General features: G+C 58.7%; 1 protein-coding gene across 4 annotated transcripts in view; it reads right to left on the bottom strand.

The window, feature by feature from the left end:
- The window catches only part of NFATC1 (nuclear factor of activated T cells 1), a 101495-nt gene that overhangs the window by 60005 nt on the left and 24438 nt on the right, over positions 1-17052 (bottom strand). For all 4 annotated transcript variants that reach the window (XM_079109175.1, XM_079109177.1, XM_079109178.1 and 1 more), the window contains exon 3: positions 13193-13352. In XM_079109175.1, coding sequence (XP_078965301.1) covers positions 13193-13352 — 160 coding nt within the window. The remainder of the gene's footprint in view (positions 1-13192; positions 13353-17052) is intronic.

The following is a 17052-nucleotide window of genomic DNA, read 5'->3' as shown; positions in this document are numbered from 1 at the left end:
CCTCAGGAAGGTCGGTATCCTCAGAGAACGCAGGCCATGGTCCCAGCCCCAACCATGGGTATTGTGCAGTGGTGGGGCAGGTGGCCTGTGGCATGGCCCCTCTGCCTTGTCCCCCAGCAGCCTGCAGCCTTGCCACCCAGAGTCCTGGAGTTGAATACCCTAAGCCACGCTGGCCACGCCCCGAGGGAGGCCAGGGGGAAGACGGTTCGCATGGGAGTGGGGCCCCTGGGTCTGGAACAGGCTATGGGCTCCCTGCTCCCTGCTGGGCCCAGCCTCCTCACGGTCACTGTTCAGGGGCTACTCAGTCACCAGTGGGTGACCTGGGCAAGGACAGGAAGGGTACCTGAAAAGCATGGAGCCTGCTCTGAAGGCAAGCGTGCAGAGCTGGAAGGCAGGCTGGTGTGGTGACGCCTCCCCAAGTCCCCCTCTCAACCCTAGGAAAGCTGTGAGGTTGCATCACACCCGCCAAGAGGCTCGACCCTCCCACGCCACTGGACCGTCACAGCCCCCATCGCCCAGAGAGCCAGGACATCAAGACTGTCACAGGAGAGCTTCTGAGGCTGCTCTAAGGGTAACAAGCCAATTGGGGAGCAGGAAATGGAGGCAAGAGCAGGGAATCCTTGAAAACCCCGATTCCGTGAGCCCACAGCATCCTCCCGTGGAGGCAGCCCCGCAGTTCCTGTGCTGCCAGCCAGAGGGGCGCCTGGGCACGACTCCCCGGAAACCTCCCTGAGACCCCAGCACAACCGGAGGGCAGGGGAAGACCCACTCCCTCCCTCGAGAGGGTCCCCCTTTCTCTTGGTGAAGACTGGTTTCTGTGCCACCTCGGCTCTGCAGACCTGAGCCCAGGAACAGTCACCACTGGCCATCCTGCCAGGACCAGCCCGAGCCTGCCTTGGGGCCAAGAGGGCTGTGGCCAGCCCAAGGCCTGAGGGCAGGCTGGCAGAGTGGCCGGGAGGCTGGACGGGGCACACGGGATGAAGGATGAAGCGAACAGGTGGGCTGGGGGCCACCAGAAGCCTGCGCCAGCCCAAAGCAGCCCAGACCTGGGCAGGGTGAATGAGCGGGCTTGTGGGAGGAAGCAAGCCCAGCACAAGACGAACGCGGGAGGCTCAGAGAGGAGAGGGAGTGGCCAACACAGAGGGGGCACAGGGCCACCAGGCCCGCCCCACTGCTGCTTGACTCATGGAACTCCACCCGCCCGGGCTGGTGGAGGCTTCATGCCAACTTGGGAAGCACAGTGAGCTTTAGAAAGTGGAGGCAGGAATCAGGTCCTGCCATTAGCTGCTGCTGGGTTTCCTTGTGGGCAGCAGAGGCCAGCCCTTGACAAGGCGCCAGCCCCTCACATGCCCTTCACGCAAACATCAGGGCCCCAGCTCTGGCTGGACGCATGCCAGGTGGCTCCTCCCAAGAGGCTGAGGCACCGAAACTTCTCTGAACTGCCAGCATGCGGCACGGGGCCAACCCTGACACTGCCACAGATAAGTGGAGCCTGGGCTGGGAGCACACTTCACACAGGTGCAGCCCACATCTCCTCCTTCAGTTCCATCCCTCGGCCACCAACCGCAGGAAGAAAGCGCTCTGTGCACCCAAAGACTGGCAGGGTGCAGACACAGCAGTCGGCCGGCTCCACAGGCAGAGAAGGCTGCCCCAGAGCAGGCTGCGGGGGCTCCCACAAAGCATGCTTCCCAAAGGCTCAGGAGAGCTTGGTCCTCCATCCCTGGGGTTGCATCTGAGGAAGGCCATCACCAATCTGAGGCAGAGGCAAATGTCAGCTAGTGGCAGGCTCAGGGCTGACCCTGTGTTTGACTATTGCACCAAGGGTTTGTCTACAGAAGTTTCTGTTTCCCCAAAACCCAGCTTCTAGTTCCTCAACACCAGTGAGCACCCTGGGAGGTCTCAGCCCAAGACCATCTTCCTTTCCAACCCAACTGAGACCAGCATGAGCCCTTGGGGACATCACATTTAAGATTACAAAGTGGCTGCGAGACCCTCCTGATTCCACTGACCCCACATCCACTGTGTAGCAGAAACTGACTGGAAACCTGAGGGCGAGACTCCATCACCGTCCTGAGTTCACCGTCTTGGTGATGGTCTGGGAGTCACAGACATTTGTAGACTCAAGAACTCAGGAAAGAGTCCTCAGCTGCTACCCACTGCCCAGCATTTAGGAGCAAGATTTGCCATCAGTGGCCATGCCCAGTTCACCCTGGAGACAGACAGGGAGATCTGGGACCCCAGACAGAAGCCCTCGTGTGTGTGCCCCATGACAGGGCAAGGCAGACAGAGCAGTCAGCAGCCCTCTGCGGTGGGGCTGGCTGGGACACCGCCTGCCCTTCCAGCCAGAGCCCACCTTCCTGGTGACATGCCCTGTGGAATCCTCCGCTCGGCACCAGAAGCTGTGCTGCACAGACAAGCGCTGACCATGTGGCGGGGTGGCCTGCAGCCCAGACGCCAGCACACAGCTCCATGGGGACCTCGGGTCCACTGTCCCTGGGTGGCACTCCTGCATGCTCACAGACACTGCAAGTGCCCTGTAAGAGGACCTGGCAGAAGAAAGGTGCCGGTGCCAGTCTGGTCTTCACGATGTGGTCACAGCTTCACGGGCCCATCACTTCTGACTGACACTTTCTCTACAAAAGGCCGTGTGTTCCTCCTGACACAGGTGCTGGACCTACTACCCACAGTGCTCTGGGCCAGGTGCGAGACTCACTGAACATGCATCAGGGTGTGGAGGGCACTGACCGCCAGGCCCTGGCCCCGTGGGAGCTGTGTGAGTGGCAGTGGAGCCGGGGCACAGGGCCTTTCTCCCTAGCTGCTCTGCCCACTGAGCACCAGACCTGCTGAGCACATGGCTGGCACGCAGAGCAGGGGGCCTGGTCTGCGGGACAGAAGGCCCCCCTTGACCCCAGTCTTTCTCCTGCCCGAAAGCCAGTCTCTACAACAGCATCAGTGGGGGCCAGGGGCAGGCCCCTCCCCGCAGGCTGTAGGACGCTCAGGCAGCCATGCCAGCTGTTTCCCATTTAACAACTTGCTGAGAAGCCGCAGTCTGTTGGACTCGGCTGCTTTACGGATGGGGAAGGAAAAAGAAAAGCAGGGATTCAGAGGCAAATTGTGCCACTTAGCATTCCATTTTGAGAAATTCAACACAAGAATAAATAAACGAATCTTAGACCAAAACCCTCACGGTGGGCCAGGCTCAGGGCAGCCTGCGGCTCCAGCCTGGCCCGGTTGGGGACGGATGACTTGAAAACGACAATTCAAGATTCCCCAGGGCCCATGCCGTGGCAGCTTTCTCTGCTGGTGCCTGGAAGGCAGTGGGTTTGGGGTATGAGTTCATGCTTTAGAAAACATGCCGTTTCAGTGAAAATGGGAACATTCGAGGTTTAACCTGGGAGGTAAGCATCTATTATTCAAAACGTGAGGCTCGTTCTAGGGGAGACGGGCCTCTCCACACGCCCCGCTGCATGGTCTTCTGCCTCTGGCGCACAGCGGCATCTGTCAGAATCACGTTTGCAGAGCTGCCTGTCACAACAGCGGCCTTCTGCTTCACCTAAACTAAACAGAACAAGCCACACCGTCCCCAGGTGTGAAAGCCCTGAGCGTCCTGAGCTGGGTGTCTGCTTTTAGCTCCTGTGCAAACCTCAGCACTTACACAGCAAGATGACAGGCAGACGGGACAAATCTATTCTACCAAGGCTGGTGCCACCCGCAGTGAGGGGTGGCGCAGCCTCCCCAGGCGCTCACTGATGGACACTTCTCGGACATGCTCCAGGACAGCCTTCCTCCAAGACACTGTGGCTGTGCCCGCTGGTTTAAAGGAAAAATCGTGTATTTAAGACCCAGAAGTAAGACTATCTGCACTTCACAATACCCCAAAAGGCATGCAGGGAGGGAAAATCCAAAATCCAGCTCACAAACTGGCCCCCCCCCCTTTTTTTAACCAAACCCAGGGGCTTGTTTCACTATTTTTAACCCAAATTTCTCAAATGGATTACTTTAAGAGTAAGAGCTCCTCTGTGCTGTACCTGCACTGCCCCAGATTATGTGTCAGCCCCCAATCCTCATGACGCGTGACGCGGACAGGACAGGTTTCTGCAGTGGCGGCCACCCAATCCCTCCGTGGCCCTCTGCTTGTCCTCTTCCGGGGGTGGCTGCACTCTGGGCTTCCCGCCTGGGGCAGTGCCGGGCAGGCCCACCTGCACTCAGGCTCCACAGCCCACCGTGTGGGCCCTGCCGCCAGTGGAACAAGGTGGCCAGCCCAGGGACAGCACCTGAGGAACTGGCCTCAGTGCTCCATGTGTGAGTGTGCTGCCCGTGTGCACCTGTGCTGGGCGACTGAACTTACATGGGGGTGTGCACGTACGTACACGTGTGCAAGGTGTGTGACTGAGTGTGCTTGTGCGGGTCAGTGTGTGTGTTTGTTTTTGTGCGTGTAGGTACACACGTGCAGTGAGCCACCAGCAACGCTGATTCACTCCGTAAGGTAGAGCTTTGACTCTGAGAGTGCTTACTGTGTGCAGAGTCACTTTACCAAGGTGTAAGCCAGTTCACGTGCACAGACGGGAGGTCTGTGGCTGTACACCCACCCAGGGCTCATGGCGGGGGCTCAGATGGGCGCCGGGGAGACTGCCAGCACTCCACAGGTGCTCAGCCCGGGAGCACAGGAGACCTCCCAGTGCCTTCAGAGAGCAGGCTGCTCGATGCTCCTGGTCCTTCTGTAGGACGTTTCTCTGCCTTTCTGAGAAGTAGAAGATGGAATAAGGAAAAAAACCGTTGAAAGTCGACCACCGAGGTGTGGGTGGTGATGCCACCTGTGCCCCCACCTGGCTGTAAGCAATGTCTCCCGGAGACTTCCTTCCTCCAGTCCGGGCCTCCCACCCGCAGGGCTGAAGCCTTCCGGGGCCTCTACTGTTGACCTTCACTTTATTCAGAAAGCTCCGGTGGGCGGCTCAGTGCTACCACCACACATGGAACTCTGCACTGCATTTCGTTTCATCCCACAGTGGATGGAGCCCTTGACGCGCCTGGTGCAGACGGGAAAGCCACCCGTCATCGACAGAAACCACTTGGGAAGGGCTGTGAGGCTGGGATCGCCTTTCTGGGCCAGCCTCCACCGCCACGCCCCTGCCCGCAGGCCTCCAGGGTCTGGTGTGGCTTCTGACCTAAAAGTCATCCGGTGCTTCCAAAGCAGCCACGTGGCCCAGCTTCCAGACAGGAGGCTCGTGCCCGGCTACTCCTGTAGCCTGCAGCCGAGAGGCTCGGAGTGCGACCCCCGGCCCTCCAGGCAGCCTGCAGCTCCCCTCTGGCTCTGCAGCCCACACAGCTGCTTAGCATGTCGTGCCTCCTGTCGGGTCCTGGCAGAGTCCGTCTCAGCGCCAGCCTGTGCGCTGTGAGGCTGGGGGCAGGGAACTCAAGAGCACAAGGAGGTCAGGGCCCTGACACCCACGCACTCTTGTCCTGTTGACACCTCAGACCTCCACCAGATGCTGATTCCCTGACAGGGCTTGGAGCTGCAAGCACAGGCAGAACCCACGGAACAAAGCTCATGAATGACAATCAGACGGTGTGGAGGTACGGGTCAGGGCAGAGCACTGCTCCTGGAGATGGGGCCTGAGCTGCAGCCAGGACGCGCCGGGAATCAGCCATCACGCCCTCCTCTACAAGGAAGGGCTGCGAGCCAAGGAGGTCTCTCACTTGCTGGCTCTGCACCTTGGGTTTCTCCAGAGATCGTCACTTTCCCAGCCCCTCAACCCCAACCCGTGGAAATATCACTCAGGGCGCCGGGAGGAGCGAGCGCCCCTCGCCCAGCACTCGGGGATCTCCCCGAGTCGAGATGCCCTGTGCGTTGCATGTCTTATGAACCCATCCATACCTGTGCAAGAGAGGACCAAGCATAGGCCTGACTCCTGTGGACGGAGGCGGAGGAGGACCGAGGAGCCCAGGAAGGGCCGCACCCCTGGGCAAAGCTCAGACAGGGTAGTCTCCTTGGTGGCTCATCTTTCAACCACTTACATCAACACAGCTGAACCTGAAGCAAGGCTGGCAAGGTGTGCAGGCCCAAGGGTCCTGGGGCCCCAGGCAGGGTGGGAAGAGTGGCTGGCCCCACCCACACCAGTTGGCCTGGACACCTCCCCCTGGCCAGCAAGGCAGGTCCCTGCAACCGGACTGCATGTGGGCAGACTCCTCCCCCTACACCGTAGGCCACAGCACCAAAGGCAACCACAGCTTCATCTAGGAGCCAGCAGGCAGCCAGGCCCTGTGAACACAGATTCCTCTGCCAGCAGTGCCCAGGACCCAGCGACGTAGAAGCATGAGGGGAAATCGGAAGGGAGGGCTGCAGGAGCCTTAACGGAGGAAGGTCCTGCTTTGAGCACCACCTTAGCCTCTGATTAAATACACACAGAGAACCTGCCTTTCTGCACAGGAAAGAAGTATCCAGACTTAGAACACCAAGAGTCTCGTGGCTCTCGGACCCATCGGGAGGTGTCTGGGAGGACCCAGAGCCAGAGCGCACCAACATCCAAGGCACAGCACATTTCTGGAAACCTCCCCATACCAGGAGCCGGGGGCCCAGGCCACATAGCAGGAGCACCTGCCCTCCGTGGGCAACAGGCCCCTCAAGGGACCTCTGCACCCTGGACCCATGCAGGACTCCACGACTCTCCTCTGTGGGGCACAGAAGGGAATGCCAGGAGCTGGCAGGATAGGCCCAGCAGTGTGGGAAACAGCCACCCATCCCTCTGCCCCAGGAGGGTCCCCAGGCTCCAGTGACACCCCTGGATAATTCCTCACACGCAGGACGGAGCTGCTCCAGAGTACCTGGCCCCACGTGGAGCTGCACGGGGCACACACCACCACTGTGCGGGACACCCAGGGACTAAGTGAGGCCAGCCCCTGACACCACATTGCTCCATGAGAGCGACCCTCTCTCCGCAGAGCTGGCCTGTGCTGCCTGCACCAAGTCTCTCCTCCTCTTTCCTTGGGACTGGACGCCTCTGTGGTCCTAACAGGGCACAGTCTGGTGGGTTTACTTGCAAGCTGCACAGAAGGAAGGGGCTGGTAGCACATCTCAAGTGCCCATAGGGTGGACAGGGGAAGCCCTGGGTGTTGAGTCATCAGAGTCCCCAAAGATGGCGAGGAGGGGCCAGAAACAAGGAGTGGAGGGACAGCAGGCACTTGGGGCTCAGAAAGGACTCCCCGGGTCGGCATTGCTATGCCACCACGGCTCTGTCACATCATGGGGACCCTGACCTATGGTCAGGAAGTCCATTGGCACAGCCAGTGAGGCAACTGTCCACCTCAGCAGGTCCCGTTCCATGTGCACTGATGCAGAGGAAGGGCTCCGGTCACACACGGGAGTCCAGGGTTCCGTCCTGAGAGGGTGGGTGCAGATGATGAGGATGCTCATCCAGGCCTGGCACAGGCCAGAGGGTGCTGGTGACCCCCAGCCACCCACAAGTGGCCTGGGCAGGGCCAGGCAGGAAGCAGCCACACAACAGGTTCGGAAGAATGTCCTCCAGGCTACGCAGAAGACAGTGCCCACGGGGTGCATGTCTTCATGCCTAACGGCCACCCACGGGCAGATGCAGCCGAGGCTGCCATGGGGCAGGGTGGCCCGGGAGGCTGTAGGTCCACATGGAAGGAGTGGCCTGCCTATGGCCCCAGGGAGGGCTGGCTGGGGACATCACTTAGCTACTGATGCTCATCCGGACCCAGAAAAGCTGCCTGTCCAACAGCAACAGGCAGGGTTGAGGGGTGGGCCCTGCAAGCCCCAGTGGGCCTGTGCACACCTCCCGGCAGAGACCATCTGGAGAGGGTTCTGCCCTCAGAGAACCTTCAGGAAAACCACTTGCAGAACGTCAGTGTTGCGTGATCAAGGAAAGTCATTGGCGAGGGATCACTCTAGACTCTCAGTGCTCCCAAGTAGCAGGCATGGCTGGGGACACCGGCTGGGACCCCATGCTCTGGACAGGGCTCTGTGTCCAGTTCTGCATGGACTCTGCTCCAGGGGAGGTGCTGGCACAAGGCCCTAAGGCTCGTCTCCACAGGCCCCGGAGCTCAGCAAGGAACGACCTGCTTTCGAAGATGCTACTGCGGCCCATGGTGAGGGCACGGGCCAACTCCTCACGCACACTGCCATGGTGAGAGCTGCCACCGTGCTATTGCTGGCACCTGGCACCTCCTGTCTGTCGGACGTGGCTTTGCTCTGAGGAAGAGCATGACAGGGGACCATGGTCACAGGCCAACCCGGCATTTTGGGTTAGCAGGGCTTTCCTCACAGCACTTTTGTGACTCTGTCCGTATTAATGGAAGCAATCCAACGCTGGGACTGAGCCACATGGGCACCTCTGAGAACCCTTGACTCTGTGCCTATAGGGGACGGGAGGACATCATGCTCACTGGGAACCTCCTGAAAGAGGAGAGGCCACCCAGGTGCTGAGCCTGCCCACAAAAACCCACCCACGCCCTGTGCATCAGCACAGTTGCCAGCAGCAGGGCAGAGCAGCAGCTTCCTCTCCCCCCGGGCACCTCTGCTGGCAGGTCCCCAGCACTGGACTAGAACAGACCAAGGCCACTGGCTCTCCAGCACGCACTCCCCTGGGCACGTGTGGTCTAGGTCAGACGGTACTCATTCAGTGACTGCAGCCTCACTCACGGCGCTTTTGTGAAACCCTGGGTCTCCTGTCAAACAGTCCTGTCCGGTGAGTGAGGGGTCCACCTGGGAGCACGGAGCCAGGCTCGGGTAAGAGCTGGCTGTGGCGGCGACCAACGAGGCGCCGCCAACCCTGCTGGTGTCAGACACACTTGGGAGCCTGCTGCCCGCAATGCCAGCATTCTAAACCTCTGGGGCCTGGGAAAGACGCTGCCTGCAACGCAGTGACTAGACAGCGACCCTGACTCAGACGCCAAAGTCAACAACCCGAGGACGGGGCCTCTGGCGGTCCTGTCCCTGACTGTCTGCTGTCAGATTTCTTGTATGCAGCAAGGTGTCTTCCATGGATCTATGGGGGCAAAGCGGGCCTTGAAACCAGGAAGCACCAGGAAAGTTCCCAGGACCACTGGGGCCTGGCTGGCCCACCCGTACCTTACGCCCAGGCACCAGCAGGTCCCTGCCCCTCGCTGCGCTGCCCAGTGCTCCCCGACCCTCAGCACCCCCTCTTGCGGCCTGTACCCTGAGTGCACGTCTCACCCCACCAGTGGAGTCAAGCCCAAGGTCCCTGCCCCAGCCCTGTCCCAGCCCTGCCTGCTGCTGGTTTTGTTGGTTTGTTTTTTGGAGCTGGGGACTGATCCCAGGGGCTTCTACCACTGAGCTGCACCCAGCCTTTTTATTTTTTATTTTGAGGCAGGGTCTTGCTAAGTTGCCCAGGCTTGTGATTCTCCTGCCTCAGCCTCTAGAGGTACTGGGATCACAGGCAGGAGCCACTGCCTGGCTCTGTGGCTGATTCAAACCCTCCATGGGCCAGGCAGGGGCTGAGGGTCACCGGTAACTGAGGAGTCTCAAACTACGATCGGCTCAGGCCTCAACAGGCCCTGTGTGCTCTGCACTTCGGTGGTTAATTATTCAGGCACAGTAGCCTCCCGTGCAGGTCAGATGCTATCAGCAAGCTATTCTGGTGACTGGTAAAAGGAGCTGGATTCCGTGGCTCCAGGTCAGTCGGACTCCCTCCAGGCAGAGCTCTACCTGCCTACAGGACAGAGCTCTGCCGAGGCTCCCGAGGCCGCCACAGGCCTCCAGGACATGCTCCCAGGATGCAACCTCAGGAGACCTGCGTTCCTCAGCTCCTCCCACTGCAGCCAGGGACAGACAGGAGACTGATAGCCAGAGGGCTAACCCAACACAGGAGGGACCTCAGGTCTGTCCAGAGTCTGGACAGTTCTTTTGGATGGGCTGCCCCAGGCAACTTCTCTGCAGAGGCAAAGGCGCATCTGAAGGTCCAGATGAGCCCACTCATGGCTCTCATCTTGGGCTTCTACACCATCACAGGAGCAGGACCCACGTGTGCTCTGGAGGCAGCTCTGGAGCCCAGCCTCACATGGCTCAAGAGGGCCTCAGTCATCTGGGGATGGGAACGGCAGCCACAAATTGCTGAGTCTGCAAGGACCACGTCCACCAGGGGCTGTTGAGCTGGCCTCTGACCTGCCTGACGAACCCTGCGGACCCACCAGGCAGCAATTCCTGACCTTCCCTGGTGCCAGGCAGACCCAGGGCCTCACCTCCCACAGCCAATGGCTGCTGGATTGCTCCAAGGACATGTCCATGGGAGGAAGAAGGGACGCAGTCCCTGGGGAAGGGCATGACCCTGTGAGCACTCACTGTCCTGTAGGAATGTCCCTAGACTAAGGGAGGTTATCCTCTGCACTCGCCCCACCAGGGCTCAGCACGACCCAGGTAAGCCCTGTAGGAACCTCGGGGCGAGGCCAGACGCAGCGCCCAGCCCTGATCTGAAGCACTGCTGCCTCTGGTTCTGCCTGGGTGGGGCTAAGAATCCTGGGCCCCTGCAGTAGGGAGAGGATCCTGGGGGCAGCCATGTCCTCACTCCCTCTCTTCTCCTACCTCCCTCTTGGGCTCTGCTGGGGGTTTGCATTCTGCATATCACTGGCTTTGATTTTAGGCACAGACTTTTTAAAACACAGAAAAAGACTGGTGGATACATGGAAGGGAGCAGAATGTTTGATGTGCAAAGGTGCCAACATGCATGGTAGATATGAAGGGCCAAGACAGCAAAGGTAACCACGAGATGGGTCAGGGCACTGCTGGGCCCCAACCTGTGATCTGTGGACACAGTGCGGCACACCAGCTCTGAAAGCCAGAGGAGGGCCTGGGCGTCGAGCCGCTGGTGCTGAAGGATATGCCAAAATAACTCGACAGTGCAGAAGAAAACTTTGTGGTTACTGAGCATTCATGGCGACGGTTTTCTATTTTAGTGTGTTTTATAATTATGTGCAAATTCTATTTTTACCCAATTTGTGGTCCACCAACCAAGAAAGAAAACAAAGCCCCCACCCCCTCCTGCTGCTCGCCCATGCCGACACAGGTGTGGGTTCACTGCACGGCATGCAGAAAGCTCCCCTGATCACTCATTTCTCACCATGAGAAACGCCAACAGACCTGGCCTTTCCTCTTCTTCGGGATGCAGGGGACTGGGGGACCAAGGGGCTGAAACACCACCAGCCTGCCCTGATTTGCTGCTCTCCACAACATGTACAATTAATTTTAAATAATTGCGAAAACACATTTTAAAGGAACTTTAAATGACTGTTTCAAGTTTCTCAATTCCTCCAAAATGTCTCAGTTTCTCAATATTGTCTGTGTGGGTAGATGGGGCTAGGGGGCGTCCACGGGAGCCGTTCCCTGGGTGCTGGTGGTAGCGCAGCGTGCGGTGGGAGCCAGGCATCTCTGGAGCCCTCAGCAGAGGGGGTCCATTAGGCTCTCCACACTCACCACCCACTCCACCCTCCAAAGGCAGCCTCAGGACCACCGCTCCATCAACCATGGCCAACAGCAAGCTCTGGCCGGACACTCTGCCTTTCATGATGGAGCGCACACTGACGCCCCTCGCTCTGCAGCCATCGCCCGGCACTGATATGGTCTAGAACGAACGGGGTGCTCGGACGTTGTTTTCCATTGCTTGTTTCCATGGCTCCTCCTCTAATAGACTCATTTCCTCCCCTTTTTAATACCTTTTCCATTCAGCAATAATGCACTTTCATTCAGGGAAAACATAGCGAGACAGGGAGGTAAATGCCTGTCGTTATTTAGCACAACTGAACACGAGCATTATCTGACCTGCTTCCACCTGGGAAGGCGGAAGCTTAAAATGCCAGCTGGCCGCTGTGCACCGATGTCTCCTGCGCTTTCTCACGTCAAGCAGCTAACAGAGTGGGTATTAATTGGCGTCAAGTACACGGGCCACAAATACCACCTTAACACCATCTGCGAGCGCGGCTAAAGTGCTTTGCCTCTGTGCCTCGCCCGCTAATTCCAGGCAGCTGATTGCTGCGTTGGCAAACAGCCATTGTCTCCACGAGCTCCGCCTCCCAGGCTTCTTATTTACCTAAATGGAACAAAACAGAAGTGCGGGGTGCCCTACTGAGCACCCCCTCTGGCTTGCATCATTCCCTAAATCATAGGAATTCGCCTTGCTTTGTGATGTTGAGGCACTGGAGGAGAAGGCTCCTGAGGGCCCGTGGCCAGAACTCTGGCCAGGCAGCAGCAGCACCCTGAGGCTGAGCCTCTGAGCCCACGGCTGAGGGAATGCGGGCCCCTCCACGGTCACAAGGATTTCACATCAATGTCCAGCACAGAAGAGACAAGCATGGGTCAGCACGCTGGTCCCTCTCGGCCACCACGTGCCTCCCTGGCCATCACTGCTGGATACTCTAACTCAATTGGATGCTTCCTTTGCCAAGATGTTAATGAGGCGAGGAAGCGCCACCAGAGCCACACGGGGAGAGTCTGGCTCCACAGGGACCTGCTACGGTGTGCATCCACAAGGCCACCTCTCCCCAGCATCCCTGTCCCCTCGCCAGCTCCCTCAGATGTGGCCCACCAGGCTGGTGAGGACAGCCCACCCTGGGGCCAGGGTCAGCAGCCCAGCACCTATGTTGCCACCAAAGTCAGGAGAGGAGGTGGCCAGGCACTTCTGAGAGCCACTGCAGCAGGCCAAGGCCTTCAGCAAGAAGAGAACAGGGTCAATACAACCGCCACCCCGTGTCCCATGTGTGTAGACAGGTCTGCTGGGCACACCTTCAGAGCCATCACTGACCATCTGCAGGCCTGAATGCTCAGCCCATCAGGCGGCTCGACGTGGGTCTCCCCTGCTTGATAGCAGCAAAGCCATATGCATCCAGCAGCTCTGTGCTCGAGGTGAGAGTTCTCCTCTAGCTGCGGTGCCGGGCGGCAGCCACAAGCCTGGGGCAGTCAGCCAGGAGGGCGTGGGTCAGGAGGCTGGGGGTAGGTGCATTTCTGACTTTCCATATTTCACTTACAAGGGCATAACAGGACAAGGCTATCACAAGTCAAAGGCATCTACACGGGAGGAAATGGGGACCTCACCACTTACTAGACATAAAGTTCAGCGGGACTGGTTGGGAGACCACGGTACTCAAACTCAGGGGGAAAGCCCCATTCGCTGTTGCCCTGGACGGCCTGCTGGACTGCAGCACCAAGGCCTATGGTGAGCCATACCTGCACAATGGGGTGTCCTCCGGCCGATGCCTTCACGGCCCCCCGGCTGCCTTCAGTCTCATAGTGAGCTCTGTGGTGGGATTTGGGCTGTACCTCGATCCGCAGCTCATACGGGCCCGAGTGGGATGGCAGCTGCCAGTCGAGGGCGGGCAGAGACGGGCTGAAAAGGAGCAGAGCAGGTCGGTTACCACACCGGGCCACCCAGTGAGTGCTCCTCACCACCACCAGTAAGGGTGACGTAACCCTCCCGGTAAGAGAGGGTCCTGCAGACTAAGTCGAAAACCCAAGGCATGAGAGCACGTCCTGAGGACAGAGCCTCGGTGCCCTGGAACCCTCTGCCCTGTGAGGCTCTGGGGCCTGGAAAGCCACGCATGGAGCCCAGCAGCCCTGCCCGCAGGAGGGGCCTCAGCCAGCAGCATCTGCACCCTCCTCCACAGCCTGCCCTGGGGGCCACCCTCACCTCTCTGGGGCTCCAACCCTGTGGGGTCCCAGGGCTCTTCCTCTGGGACCACCACGTTACAGACCACCATCAGCAGACCCAGGCCGCGGACAGAAGGCACTACCCACGTCCATCCTCCCTGCTCCTGCCAGACGGTGATTGGATTCTGACACGGTGTGAGATGTCCTGGAAGCTCAGGATGGAACACCACATTTGTTACCATGTGGGCCCACAGGGGCCACCACAACAGGTCTGTGACCGACCCTGAAATGCAGGGCCCCAGGCGCAGAGAACCTGTGGTCCAGAACAGGAACACCAACCACAGCCGAGCTGGGGCTGCGATTGCACTGCAGCTTCAGAGGGACCTCGACGCGGTCAGGGTGCCGCCCGGGAAGCACTGCGATGCACTCAGCAGCTTTGTGGCCAGGCTAGCGGCTGCTTCCTGTGGGGGGATCGCGTCACATGCCCGGCTTCCGCAGTTTCCACAGGCTGCTAGGTGGAAGGAAGAGTGGCTCAGCAGAGGTTGGCCGGGGCTGGAGCAGGCCCCCTGGGCAAGGCTGCCACATGGGGAGCTCGGGCAGACTGCCTGCTGCCAGGGAGGGGAGGCGGCTCTGGCCAGTCGAGGGGCCCACGGATTCTTAGTGCAGGACGACTCTGCGCCATCACAGCCCCCTGAGCCCTGAGCTGCAGGGACGAACCGCACAGGTGTTGGGCACTGAGCATGCAAAGGCAGGCACTGCCCAAGGGTGCCCCGCAGCCCGTGTCCAGAGCACTGTCTTTGTGTCGCCATAGACATCTGCGACAAGGCCTCGGTCCAAACAGAAAGACCACCTCCAGCTACAAAGAGAAAAAGTATTCACAGAGAAAAGAGATGGGCTCCATCCACCTTCCAGGAAATGAAAACGAGAGAGAGAGAGAGAAAGAGAGACAGAGAGAGAAAGAGAGAGAGAGAGAGAGAGAGAGAGAAAGAGAGACAGAGAGAGAAAGAGAGAGAGAGAGAGAGAAAGAGGAAAAGAGAGAGAGGGGGGGAAAGAGAGACAGAGAGAGAAAGAGAGAGGGAAAGAGAGAGAGAGAGAGAGATGAATGGACAGAGGGAGGGGCAGGGAGAGAGGGAGCGCAGGGCAGGAGGGAGGAGGGTGTCCCAGGTTTCCCTGGAAAAGGCAGGTGCCTCCTCAAGGCGTAGCAGTCTGAACTTCCCCACCTGATTTTGTGTGAACAGTCTGCTCTTGAGTCATTTGCAGATTTACACCACAGTGTGTGCACGGCTTATAGCAAGAATGGTTTACAAAATAAATATTGTAATACAGACAATTAAAGTTGTTGGTTTGGGTTGGAAATTTTCAGCATGAATTTGGCAGCTCACCAAAAGCAAACAAAAAACACAAACCCGAGACTGGAGAGGAGAGAGGTGGGCAGCCACCCATCTGCTGCCCTCCTGGGGTGTGATGGGGCCCAACTCTGCACCACCAGAACTCTGGTCAGCAGGGCCAGCACTGCTGAGGCCTGAGATCAGGATGTATCATAGCTGTAAACCTCAAACTCACCTTCGACTTAATTTGCTCTTTTAAAAAGTCACACTGAATGCTGAACACGTGCCGAGGCCCCTGGATCCGTGCCGAGGGAAACACCTGAGGTTCCCCACAGGCACGCAAGGCCACCGGTCACACTGTCACCTGGAGCCATACTGCAGCGGGATGGAGATACGTATCTCTACAAAACAGAGATGCTTCTATTTTCACAAGACAGCACATGCCGCTTTGTACCTGGCTTTTCTTTTTTCAAAGAAAGATCACTTTGTGAGCATTTTGGCATTTTGATGAAAACAGCATCATTAAGTGAACATGATTCACAAGTTATCGGTAGTACTCGTTCCTTCTTATAGTGGTCACTGCTCTATTGTTGAACCTTGGGTCGTTCCCAGGGCTTTGCTGTTACAAACAGCAGTGAAATTTACCTGCATCATTAGATCAGGGAGAGACTCTGAGCCTAAGGCTCCTGATGCAGCCCGTTCCCTGCAGGAGTCACGAAGCCACACCCCTCGCGACGCAGTCACCACAGGGGTCCCAGTGTGCCTGAATCTTTGCAACACTGCCCCTGAAGGGGCTTCCTGTGCTGCTGCCCACCTCTTCGTACTGTACTTAAACACGTGCAAAACTGAAAACCTGCTGCAGTGCACGAATCACAGACACGTGTGAGACAGATGCTTCTGCTCCCCAGGAGTAAGTCCTGGAAATACCTGGGCTCTAAGTGTCCACTTGATTTCCTTTCTGCACCTACTCAAGATGCCATTTCCCACAGGCTGGAGGCTGGCCTCCACTCCAGCAGAGGCTGGCTGTCCAGAGGCAGTAGATGGGCCATATGGGGTAGTAGCCACTGCCACCAGGAGTGACAAGTGTCTGTTACCATTCTCTGGCTTCCTCGAACAGTCACTTATGAGGCACAATAGCATGACTAGATAGGCGGGATGTAGGCCTCGTAAACCTCATGCGATGGTCAGACCTCATAAGACACAACACAGTGATAAAACACACGTGCAGAACTGTAAGTGAACATTTTTTGCAAGCAATTTTTCCTCAATTCTGTGAGTCCTAAAGTCCTCGGGCTGGCAAAGCAGTGTGGCCTCAAGCTTTCCTGTTCCCAGTGAGGAGCTAAGGGCCTCCACGCTGGGGGTGGGGCATGCTGAGCCAGGCTCCTGAGACACCTGAGTCACATCTTCCAGGGCACTGCTGTGGGGTGCAGTGCAGGCAGGAGCCCTCGCTCTCCAGTCTGACCACTGCTCTGCTGAGACCCGCCTCTCTGGAGAAAGCCTGTCTCCCGCTGACTCTTGGCCCCCTGGGGAGAAGCATGGGGGAGGAACGTCTAAGCACACTGTTCACAGGACAGAGGCCGCAACAGGCTGGGACTAGAGAGCACAGCGACCTCCTGCCCCCGTTCCTACCCACAGCTAGGTACGCTGCTGGCACTGCTCACTGCCTGAGCGCCTGAGAAGCCAGGGCACCGGGGCCAGGAGGTCCCCCACAGACCTTCTGCACAGTGCAGTCAGCACCAGCCTCACAGAGGCACAGGGAGTGGATGTCAGGTCCCACCCGTCTCATGGGAACCAAGGCCAAGCCCCTGCCAGCACTCCAAGGGCTCCGGGGCCTGGTCCTGTGGGAGGAAGCCCCTTTGCCCCCACTCTGAGTGCTGTTCTTGCACTTCCACAAGCACAGGAGAGCCTGGAGCCCAGGAGCAAGTCAACCCAGGAAGAAACAACACAGGTGTTGCTGCCCCAGAACTCGAGGTCATCTCCAGGACGACCTGCCACTGCCCAGGGCATCTGAGTCCACGCTCATCTCGCCCACGCTGGCCTAGCAGCCAAGCCTCTGGGGAGGGGCAGGGGTCGCAGCCAGTCTACCATCCAGAGCGGGTAGCCCACCCACCT

This window comes from Sciurus vulgaris, assembly GCF_902686455.1.
Source record: "Sciurus vulgaris genome assembly, chromosome: 13".
Taxonomy (NCBI): Eukaryota; Metazoa; Chordata; class Mammalia; order Rodentia; family Sciuridae; genus Sciurus; species Sciurus vulgaris.
This window is presented reverse-complemented; position numbering and strand designations above follow the sequence as displayed.